A 12,125-nucleotide genomic window follows, 5' to 3' on the forward strand; every position below is an offset into this window, starting at 1 on the left:
ACTTGTTATGGGGTAGGTGGCAGGTTGCTGGTCTGCACACCCACTGAATTATAAGTGAGTGTTAATATTTGACGTTCATCAGAGCGAAATATGAGATTTCTTGTTCTCTCTATCAACTTATGATATATTATTTATATATTCATAAGAGAGGAACAAGAAGAACGGCTTCTCAACTGCCGACTCCTTCTGGATGGAAAAGAATTGTGGGCGTGGTTAGGTAATAGTACCTAAATGCTGAATGATATTAACCTATATTTATAGGTGGAAATAGAGGATATAGGAAAGTATTGCAGAACGTTTGTAGGTGGAAATAGAGGATAGGAAAATTATTACAGAACCAGTCACTTCTGCTTTTGCCCATCTGTATTCATCGAATGGGCAATGAGAGAGTGTGTTGTTGCCTCAATTTTCTGGTTTATGAAGGAAGTGAGTACACTTCTACTTTCCTGGGTACGAGTGGGTTGTGTATCCCTTGATACTACAGTACCCGGTATTCCCAGAGGGTCTCCCTTTCTGGTACTTACCAGGCCCAACGCTGCTTGGCTTCCAAGATCAGACGAGATCGGGCATGTCCAGCGCGGTATGACTGTAGATAGTTAGGACAACATCTACTGGCATGCGGGAGTACCCAATTGGATGAGAGAGTGTATGAAAAGAGGTTTTCCAGTAATTGACCAAGTTGGTATAGAATAAGGAAATGATAGATCTCATATTTCAGAGAGAAAAAATAGACTCAGTGTAACACTTCTGCTGTCCACTAGGAGGCCCCTGTTACCACACTGGGCATTGCAGAGGATGACCCTTCAATTGTGGATGAGAGAGTGCATGAATATAAGTACAAGAAGTGGATAATTGTGAGTTCAGGTATGGGTTGCAAAAAATTATACAATTTTATCCAAATTGTCTAATTGGATTGATCGAGGAGTGATTCAGTCCAAAAAAAGAAGTTCCAAGCAAGGGAAAAATAATTATCAAAATAATATACACAATTTTATATTGCTCCCTTGTTTCTGTGTACAAGGTCATGAATTATAATGAGGATAGTAAATCCTTGTTCTACAACAGAGTGATAGATAACCAATGTTTACATTCAGATATACATTGCAAAGAATACACCGCAATACTTAGAGATAGTTGTCATATATCATCCCTTTAGGCATAGGTTAACATAAGAAAATTGACACACATATACACACACTATTTGTTGGGGTATGCCCTGTGTCCTGAACATGACATGAAACCGTACTGAACTATATATATATAATTTGTGTATATTACTGTAACACACTCTCATGGGATGGGAATGACTCGGTATAGGTCTGTTTTGCAAGCAATCCAGATCTTGCCAGCTATGACTCCCTGTATAGGTTTGCTGCACAATAATTTGTATATGTTTATAAGTGTGCAGTATCCTGAGGAGTGCAGCTGGTACTGTTTTTCTAAAGGAGCAGAGACGGTCACTGTCTGTGCAGCTTGCATAGAATGGAAGTGCTAATACCCCGCTGCTGCTGTGTAACGTAAGTGGGAGCTGGGGATGGAATCCCAGTGTGGAGAGCTGTTCAGGACAGCGAGGGACGATATTTCATACCTGTGCGGCCCGGAAGTGACGCGCGTTTCGCTGGGAGGAGCTTGTTCAGCAGAAGTGTTACACTGAGTCTATTTTTTCTCTCTGAAATATCAGATCTATCATTTCCTTATTCTATACCAACTTGGTCAATTACTGGAAAACCTCTTTTCATACACTCTCTCATCCAATTGGGTACTCCCGCATGCCAGTAGATGTTGTCCTAACTATCTACAGTCATACCGCGCTGGACATGCCCGATCTCGTCTGATCTTGGAAGCCAAGCAGCGTTGGGCCTGGTAAGTACCAGAAAGGGAGACCCTCTGGGAATACCGGGTACTGTAGTATCAAGGGATACACAACCCACTCGTACCCAGGAAAGTAGAAGTGTACTCACTTCCTTCATAAACCAGAAAATTGAGGCAACAACACACTCTCTCATTGCCCATTCGATGAATACAGATGGGCAAAAGCAGAAGTGACTGGTTCTGTAATAATTTTCCTATCCTCTATTTCCACCTACAAACGTTCTGCAATACTTTCCTATATCCTCTATTTCCACCTATAAATATAGGTTAATATCATTCAGCATTTAGGTACTATTACCTAACCACGCCCACAATTCTTTTCCATCCAGAAGGAGTCGGCAGTTGAGAAGCCGTTCTTCTTGTTCCTCTCTTATGAATATATAAATAATATATCATAAGTTGATAGAGAGAACAAGAAATCTCATATTTCGCTCTGATGAACGTCAAATATTAACACTCACTTATAATTCAGTGGGTGTGCAGACCAGCAACCTGCCACTTACCCCATAACAAGTGAGTAACATACTACTGTTTAATTCTGTTTTAATTAACTGTTGTTGATATAAACAACAACAGTTTCGTCTGACTAAGAAATTAATAAAAGTTAAGTTTTAGATCTATTTTCATCCTTTTTTCACATACACACAACAATATATGTACATAAATTAAAAACAAAGTGTGCCCCAGTGAGACAACACAAGTCTTTTTTTCTCTTAAGTAAGAGAACAGAGGATCACTTCTGGTGGACTAATGGAAGCATTGCCTGCCTCTGGCAATAATAGCCTGCCCTTTTGTTTTTACCCTAATTTCACTAAAAAACAAATTGCTAATTTGGTAATAAATAGCCCTTGAACCTCCACTGTTTCTTTCCTGCACCCTTTTTTCTGTCAAATGTTTTACTTTCATCCCCCCAGCTAAACAATCCTTCTTTCGTGCACCTTGCAGGAGGGACAAGTACGTTTGAGAAAAGCCTGAATGAAGTGCGAATGTACGTCTTTGACAAGCTGAAGCCATTTCTGAAGTGTGAATTAGGTATGTACAACTATTCGTACTGTACGTGGAATAAGATCACTGAATGTGCAAGCATACATATTTGCAAGTGATATTTAGAAAGATGCAGTGTCCAGATTTTAGGAAGAGGTGGCGGGTGTAAGCTTATTACAGACCTCAATTTCTAAAATGCATAAACTCGTTATAAGCAGACACTGCAAGCATACACAAGTGCAACTGTAAACGCGATTATCGCACAAGATGCAGCCAGTATACATCAATAATGGGTGTGTATCGGTTTACCGGCAGCGGAATGGCGAGGGGAGGGAGGGTGTGAGCACAAGTAGCCCCTTGCGGGCTCGCTTCGCTTACCACACTGCGGGTTGGGTGGCGAGGTTCTATTCCCACTCTATGGGTCTCCTGACCCATAGAGCGACCCATAGGTTCTGGGTCGCCACAGGTTCTATTCCCACTGTATGGGTCTCCTGACTGCCGGTCACATAACTACATCCCATCGATAATATAGGTTGTCCTCGCAAAGGAAAACTGGGCAGCCGTGCTATAACGTACATGTAATTACATATAAATGGATTGCAATCCAGGAGTTTATACTCATAGCATAATATACAGCTGGTTCATAGCTTTTGGAATCACTTCATAAATCTTAATCGTTGTATGGTTTTGGGGTTCCTTTATGACACTCTGCAATCACCTAAATGCAACCATATACTATCCATGTTCTATTGTATAAACTCTTATCTTCCTTAAATCTTTATCCACCCTGCCATATACCCCAAACAGAGTGCACAAATGATTTCCTGTACCCCCACCAAGTTTTAAGAAATTACTTCCAGTTTTCCAGTTTTCTGTAAATTCATGCTCCCTCTGTGATATGTTAATTGCGAAGATTATCAGTCGTTCTATATCTTTTTGCGAGTCTCTCAATATTCTGTGGCTTTGTTGTCAGTGGTATTCCTAGATTTGTTTTGCTTCACACAAAAAAACATTAAGTGACGATTCCATTTAGTATTGGCATAATTCAGCCATCAACATCACAAGTTTTTCCTCGCACCCAATAGAGGAGAGCAAGGAAAACTTGTAATGTTGCCCTACCAGAATAGGCAAATGTGCGTGCACCCGCACATTGCAGTGGTGTTTGGCAGCACATTGCACAGAATTGAATAATTTCCTAAGAATACGTTTGTTGCACATTTTTGTTCTCTTGATAGCTAATGTGATGTATCTTTTTAATGCATGCATGGATGTTTGGTTGCATATCAGTATAATCTTTGTGTGGCTGGTTGCAGTTCTAGTTAGTCCTTGGTATACGATTTGTTCAGACTGTTTCTCCCCATTGTTCAGGAATAAAACTATACTGGGTGTTCTTTTGTCAGCAGTCTTCAGCATAACTCCCTTCCTTGGCCGATGATAGCTAGGCATCATGGGAGATTTGTCAGCTGTACAGTTGACATTCTGAAAATGATTAATCTCTGTGTAGAAGAGTAGTATATGTTAGGAATAGTGGTCAATACCATATATAGTGCAAGGCTCTCCTAGAGATCACTCCTTAACCCCTTCAGCACTGGGAGCACCTCTATCACATTGATTAAAACTTTCATGTGCAGTTTATTTTTAATTAGGTGGCACCCCTTCATTGCAGGTGTCTGAGAAGTGACTAATACGTTTTTGGACTTATTGGACTACGTGCTATAGTGTAAGTGGAATAACATCTGCAAGGTACGGATTTTAATGGCTCTGCCATCTAAAATGAACTTTGCCGGATTATATCCGCAGCAAAACATTCCAGTTTTACGGTGTCCTTGTCTCCCACGTTTTAGTAGTATGTAAGGGTTTTTCACCTGTGTATATGATGGTTCAAGGGTGCCATTTGTAAAGCTTTCATTTTTAGTTGCATTCTGCTAAGGTGAGGGCACCTATTGTAGTTACACTCCACCAATGGGGCGGACACACAAACAAGTAGGAGATTAAGTTGTTGGTTGCTATAAATGACATGTGCCTAGATTAGATGTGAGGCACGTGTGAAACTGGGGCAGGTAGTAATGTCGGGATCATAGTTTATACATCCAGTTAATTTGAGGCTTTAGAACTTGCTGGGTAGGAGTCTTAAAAACTTGTACCGTCCATGCAACAGTGGAGCAGTAACTGCTAATAAAATATATATATTTAATCATATATAATTTCTACTGTCCAAATTATTGCGTTCATTTTAAATTAACACAAACCAGAGTTACAAGGTGTTCTATTGAAGTGTAAATCTTTTGCTAGTGCACAGTTGTGCATACCCATTCTGCGACATGTCAAAGTAAAATACAGTATATGGATAAATCATGATGCATGAATAATGAATGTTTTCTTTGCCTCGCTACACTCTGGTGCTGAATGGGTTATTTGCACAGTGTAAACTATATACACTCTTATTTTTTTATTTTCTCTATCGTCCTAAGTGGATGCTGGGGTTCCTGAAAGGACCATGGGGAATAGCGGCTCCGCAGGAGACAGGGCACAAAAAAGTAAAGCTTTACTAGGTCAGGTGGTGTGCACTGGCTCCTCCCCCTATGACCCTCCTCCAGACTCCAGTTAGATTTTGTGCCCGAACGAGAAGGGTGCAATCTAGGTGGCTCTCCTAAAGAGCTGCTTAGAGAAAGTTTAGTTTAGGTTTTTTTCTTTACAGTGAGTCCTGCTGGCAACAGGATCACTGCAACGTGGGACTTAGGGGGAAAGTAGTAAACTCACCTGCATGCAGAGTGGATTTGCTGCTTGGCTACTGGACACCATTAGCTCCAGAGGGATCGAACACAGGCCCAGCCGTGGAGTCCGGTCCCGGAGCCGCGCCGCCGACCCCCTTGCAGATGCTGAAGCGTGAAGAGGTCCGGAAACCGGCGGCTGAAGACTCCTCAGTCTTCATAAGGTAGCGCACAGCACTGCAGCTGTGCGCCATTTTCCTCTCAGCACACTTCACGGGGCAGTCACTGAGGGTGCAGAGCGCTGGGGGGGGGCGCTCTGAGAGGCAAATATAAACCTTATACAAGGCTAAAAATACCTCACATATAGCCCATAGGGGCTATATGGAGATATTTAACCCCTGCCTGACTGGAAAAATAGCGGGAGAAGAACCCGCCGAAAAAGGGGCGGGGCCTATCTCCTCAGCACACGGCGCCATTTTCTGTCACAGCTCCGCTGGTCAGAACGGCTCCCAGGTCTCTCCCCTGCACTGCACTACAGAAACAGGGTAAAACAGAGAGGGGGGGCACATTAATGGCTATATATATATATATATTAAAGCAGCTATAAGGGAGCACTTAATATAAGGATATCCCTTGTATATATAGCGCTTTGTGGTGTGTGCTGGCAGACTCTCCCTCTGTCTCCCCAAAAGGGCTAGTGGGTCCTGTCTTCATTAGAGCATTCCCTGTGAGTTTGCGGTGTGTGTCGGTACGTGGTGTCGACATGTATGAGGACGATATTGGTGTGGAGGCGGAGCAATTGCCAAATATGCAGATGTCACCCCCCAGGGGGTCGACACCAGAATGGATGCCTTTATTTGTGGAATTACGTGATGGTTTATCTTCCCTTAAACAGTCAGTTGAGGACATGAGGCGGCCGGACAATCAATTAATGCCTGTCCAGGCGCCTCAAACACCGTCAGGGGCTGTAAAACGCCCTTTGCCTCAGTCGGTCGACACAGACCCAGACACGGGCACTGATTCCAGTGACGACGGTAGAAATTCAAACGTATTTTCCAGTAGGGCCACACGTTATATGATTTTGGCAATGAAGGAGACGTTACATTTAGCTGATACTACAGATACCGTAAAACAGGGTATTATGTATGGTGTGAAAAAACTACAAACAGTTTTTCCTGAATCAGAAGAATTAAATGACGTGTGTGATGAAGCGTGGGTTGCTCCTGATAAAAAGTTGATAATTTCAAAAAAGTTATTGGCATTATACCCTTTCCCGCCAGAGGTTAGGGCGCGCTGGGAAACACCCCCTAAGGTGGACAAGGCGCTCACACACTTATCCAAACAAGTGGCGTTACCCTCTCCTGAGACGGCCGCACTTAAGGATCCATCAGATAGAAAGATGGAAGTTATTCAAAAGAATATATACACACATGCAGGTGTTATACTACGACCAGCTATAGCAACTGCCTGGATGTGCAGTGCTGGAGTAGTTTGGTCAGAATCCCTGATTGAAAATATTGATACCCTAGATAGGGACAATGTTTTACTGTCGTTAGAACAAATAAAGGATGCATTTATCTATATGCGTGATGCACAGAGGGATATTTGCACACTGGCATCTCGGGTGAGTGCTATGTCCATTTCAGCCAGAAGAGCCTTATGGACACGACAGTGGACAGGCGATGCGGATTCAAAACGTCACATGGAGGTTTTGCCGTATAAAGGGGAGGAGTTATTTGGAGTTGGTCTATCAGACTTGGTGGCCACGGCTACTGCCGGGAAATCCACTTTTTTACCTCAAGTCACTCCCCAACAGAGAAAGGCACCGACCTTTCAACCGCAGCCTTTTCGCTCCTACAAAAATAAGAGAGCAAAGGGCTTGTCGTACCTGCCACGAGGCAGAGGAAGAGGGAAGAGACACCAACAGGCAGCTCCTTCCCAGGAACAGAAGCCCTCCCCGGCTCCTGCAAAAACCTCAGCATGACGCTGGGGCCTCTCAAGCGGACTCGGGGACAGTGGGGGGCCGTCTCAAAAATTACAGCGCGCAGTGGGCTCACTCGCAGGTAGACCCCTGGATCCTGCAGATAATATCTCAGGGGTACAGGTTGGAATTAGAGACGGATCCTCCTCATCGTTTCCTGAAGTCTGCCTTACCAACCGTCTCTTCCGAAAGGGAGAGGGTGTTGGAAGCCATTCACAAGCTGTACGCTCAGCAGGTGATAGTCAAAGTACCCCTATTACAACAAGGAAAGGGGTATTATTCCACTCTATTTGTGGTACCGAAGCCGGATGGCTCGGTAAGGCCTATTCTAAATCTGAAGTCCTTGAACCTCTACATAAAAAAGTTCAAGTTCAAGATGGAGTCACTCAGAGCAGTGATAGCGAACCTGGAAGAAGGGGACTTTATGGTATCCTTGGACATCAAGGATGCGTATCTACACGTTCCGATTTACCCCGCACACCAAGGGTACCTCAGGTTCATTGTTCAAAACTGTCACTATCAGTTTCAGACGCTGCCGTTCGGATTGTCCACGGCGCCTCGGGTCTTTACCAAGGTAATGGCCGAGATGATGATTCTTCTTCGAAGAAAAGGCGTATTAGTTATCCCATACTTGGACGATCTCCTAATAAGGGCAAGGTCCAGAGAACAGCTGGAGACAGCTTTAGCACTATCTCAAGAGGTGCTAAGACAACACGGGTGGATTCTGAATATTCCAAAATCCCATTTAATCCCGACAACTCGTCTGCTGTTCCTAGGAATGATTCTGGACACGGTTCAGAAAAAGGTTTTCCTTCCAGAGGAAAAAGCCAAGGAGTTATCCGATCTGGTCAGGAACCTCCTAAAACCAGGAAAAGTGTCAGTACATCAATGCACAAGAGTCCTGGGAAAAATGGTGGCTTCTTACGAAGCAATTCCATTCGGCAGATTCCATGCAAGAATATTCCAAAGGGATCTGTTGGACAAATGGTCAGGGTCGCATCTGCAGATGCACCTGCGAATAACCCTGTCACCAAAGACAAGGGTGTCACTTCTGTGGTGGTTGCAGAAGGCTCACCTATTAGAAGGCCGCAGATTCGGCATTCAGGATTGGATCCTGGTGACCACGGACGCCAGCCTGAGAGGCTGGGGAGCAGTCACACAAGGAAGAAACTTCCAGGGAGTATGGACGAGTCTGGAAAAGTCTCTTCACATAAACATTCTGGAACTAAGAGCAATCTACAATGCTCTAAGCCAGGCGGAACTTCTCCTGCAAGGAAAGCCGGTGTTGATTCAGTCGGACAACATCACGGCGGTCGCCCATGTAAACAGGCAGGGCGGCACAAGAAGCAGGAGTGCAATGGCAGAAGCTGCCAAGATTCTTCGCTGGGCGGAGAATCACGTGATAGCACTGTCAGCAGTGTTCATCCCGGGCGTGGACAACTGGGAAGCAGACTTCCTCAGCAGACACGATCTTCATCCGGGAGAGTGGGGTCTACATCCAGAAGTCTTCAACATGTTAATAGACCGTTGGGAAAGACCAATTGTAGACATGATGGCGTCTCGCCTCAACAAGAAACTGGACAAATATTGCGCCAGGTCAAGAGATCCACAGGCAATAGCTGTGGACGCACTGGTAACTCCTTGGGTGTACCAGTCAGTGTATGTGTTTCCTCCTCTGCCGCTCATACCAAAGGTATTGAAGATCATACGGCAAAGAAGAGTAAGAACAATACTAGTGGTTCCGGATTGGCCGAGAAGGACTTGGTATCCGGAACTTCAAGAGATGCTCACGGACGAACCGTGGCCTCTACCTCTGAGAAGGGACCTGCTACAGCAGGGTCCCTGTCTTTTTCAAGACTTACCGCGGCTGCGTTTGACGGCATGGCGGTTGAACGCCAGATCCTAAAAGGGAAAGGCATTCCAGAAGAAGTCATTCCTACCTTGATTAAGGCACGGAAGGAAGTCACCGTGAAACATTATCACCGCATTTGGCGAAAATATGTAGCGTGGTGCGAGGATCGGAAGGTTCCGACGGAGGAATTCCAACTGGGTCGTTTCCTACATTTCCTGCAATCAGGATTATCTATGGGTCTCAAATTGGGATCCATTAAGGTTCAAATTTCGGCCCTGTCAATATTCTTCCAAAAAGAATTGGCCTCTGTCCCTGAGGTCCAGACTTTTGTCAAGGGAGTACTGCATATACAGCCTCCTGTGGTGCCTCCGGTGGCACCGTGGGATCTAAATGTAGTTTTAGATTTCCTCAAATCCCATTGGTTTGAACCATTGAAAAAGGTGGATTTGAAATATCTCACATTGAAAGTGACTATGTTACTAGCCCTGGCCTCTGCCAGGAGAGTATCTGAATTGGCGGCTTTATCTTATAAAAGTCCTTATCTAATCTTCCATTCGGATAGGGCAGAACTGCGGACTCGTCCGCATTTTCTCCCTAAAGTGGTATCAGCATTTCATCTGAACCAACCTATTGTGGTGCCTGCGGCCACTAGCGACTTGGAGGACTCCAAGTTGTTGGACGTTGTCAGAGCCTTAAAAATATACATTGCAAGGACGGCTGGAGTCAGAAAATCTGACTCGCTGTTTATATTGTATGCACCCAACAAGTTGGGCGCACCTGCTTCTAAGCAGTCGATTGCTCGTTGGATTTGTAACACAATTCAACTTGCACATTCTGTGGCAGGCCTGCCACAGCCTAAAACTGTAAAAGCCCACTCCACAAGGAAGGTGGGCTCATCTTGGGCGGCTGCCCGAGGGGTCTCGGCATTACAACTCTGCCGAGCAGCTACGTGGTCGGGGGAGAACACGTTTGTAAAATTTTACAAATTTGATACCCTGGCAAAGGAGGACCTGGAGTTCTCTCATTCGGTGCTGCAGAGTCATCCGCACTCTCCCGCCCGTTTGGGAGCTTTGGTATAATCCCCATGGTCCTTTCAGGAACCCCAGCATCCACTTAGGACGATAGAGAAAATAAGAATTTACTTACCGATAATTCTATTTCTCGGAGTCCGTAGTGGATGCTGGGCGCCCATCCCAAGTGCGGATTATCTGCAATACTTGTACATAGTTATTGTTAACTAATTCGGGTTATTGTTAAGGAGCCATCTTTAAGAGGCCCTTTCTGTTGTCATACTGTTAACTGGGTTTAGATCACAAGTTGTACGGTGTGATTGGTGTGGCTGGTATGAGTCTTACCCGGGATTCAAAATGCCTCCCTTATTGTGTATGCTCGTCCGGGCACAGTACCTAACTGGAGTCTGGAGGAGGGTCATAGGGGGAGGAGCCAGTGCACACCACCTGACCTAGTAAAGCTTTACTTTTTTGTGCCCTGTCTCCTGCGGAGCCGCTATTCCCCATGGTCCTTTCAGGAACCCCAGCATCCACTACGGACTCCGAGAAATAGAATTATCGGTAAGTAAATTCTTATTTTATGTTGTCTAAAGTCTGCTTAACCCTTTCGTTCTCACTACAGGACAGAAAGAGAGCCCGGTCTTTGCCTTTCCATTACTACTGAAACAGGACCCAGAGGTTGAAAAACTTTTTGTGCACAATTACACGTGGAACTTTAAATGCGAGCTCTGTGGATATAGTTACCAAGATAGGTGAGAGCATCTTTCAAATACAGTGATGGGTAACACAAGTCACTTTGTATACACACAGCCTGTATTACTGCAAAAGTTAAGAAATTTCTGGCAGTCACATCATTGTGTTACTACTCTTACTAAGGGGACGCTGTATCAAATCTACTAAAGAGAACAAATGGAGGTGTTTGACGTAGCCAGCAAATTCTAGCCATCATTTATCTAGTACCTTTTTAGAAGGTTTGATAAATCTTCCCCATAGTCTGTTCTAAAATACAAGAGCTAATCATATAAATCTAGGAAGTTTATTGCATAAAGTATAACCAATTATTCACGTGTGTGTGGTATTCATTCTGTACAGTAGCAAGGTTATAAATTGGGATGAACAAATAACAATAGATTTTAGGAGCTGGAGAAAAAAGCCATACACGGACATCAATAGAAATTACTCTCACTTTCTTTCTCTACCATATATATGGCAACTCTTTTCTTTCTGGTGTTTCCTGTCCACCATCTATTATTCTTTTTAGTACCTTGCCTGTTGCTGTAGTTCTGCTATCCCTCTATTCCTATTCCTTCCCAGGATCAGTATAATTTACTGACCGCAGAATCCTAGCCGCCAGTATGCCGGCAGCAGGGTGAGCACAAAGAGTTCCATTGCAGGCTCGGTGGTTTGCCGCGCTCGCCACAGCTTCTGTTTCCACTCTATGGGTGTCGGGGACACCCACGAGTGGGAATAGCTTCTATGAGCCCGGATGCCGGAATCATTGTCTTCATTCTTGGCTGCCAGGATTCCGGCGTCTGTATCCTAACCGCTGGGATCCCGACAGCTGGCAAATTAACTGCATCCCCTATATGCATACATATAGAATTTAGATTTAAACAAAAAGGCAATTTACTCTAACAAGTGTGTTATTGGGCCCGTCCTGGCTTCTGGGATTTGTCCATCCCTTTTATAGATGTATAATAATTCTTGCCTTGTTG

The 12,125-nt window shown here is 44.4% G+C and overlaps 1 protein-coding gene and 2 pseudogenes across 2 annotated transcripts in view; 2 read left to right on the forward strand and 1 right to left on the reverse strand.

Moving 5' to 3' along the window:
• Window positions 1–12,125, forward strand: part of USPL1 (ubiquitin specific peptidase like 1) — a 112,380-nt gene that overhangs the window by 47,043 nt on the left and 53,212 nt on the right. For both annotated transcript variants that reach the window (XM_063951751.1, XM_063951752.1), the window contains 2 exons: window positions 2,818–2,904; window positions 11,033–11,162. In XM_063951751.1, the coding sequence (XP_063807821.1) occupies window positions 2,818–2,904; window positions 11,033–11,162 (217 nt within the window). The remainder of the gene's footprint in view (window positions 1–2,817; window positions 2,905–11,032; window positions 11,163–12,125) is intronic.
• LOC135051894 (5S ribosomal RNA) lies at window positions 476–594 on the reverse strand (annotated as a pseudogene).
• On the forward strand, window positions 1,794–1,912 carry LOC135051906 (5S ribosomal RNA; annotated as a pseudogene).

The sequence above is a fragment of the Pseudophryne corroboree genome, chromosome 2 (assembly GCF_028390025.1).
Source record: "Pseudophryne corroboree isolate aPseCor3 chromosome 2, aPseCor3.hap2, whole genome shotgun sequence".
In the NCBI taxonomy this organism is placed as follows: Eukaryota; Metazoa; Chordata; class Amphibia; order Anura; family Myobatrachidae; genus Pseudophryne; species Pseudophryne corroboree.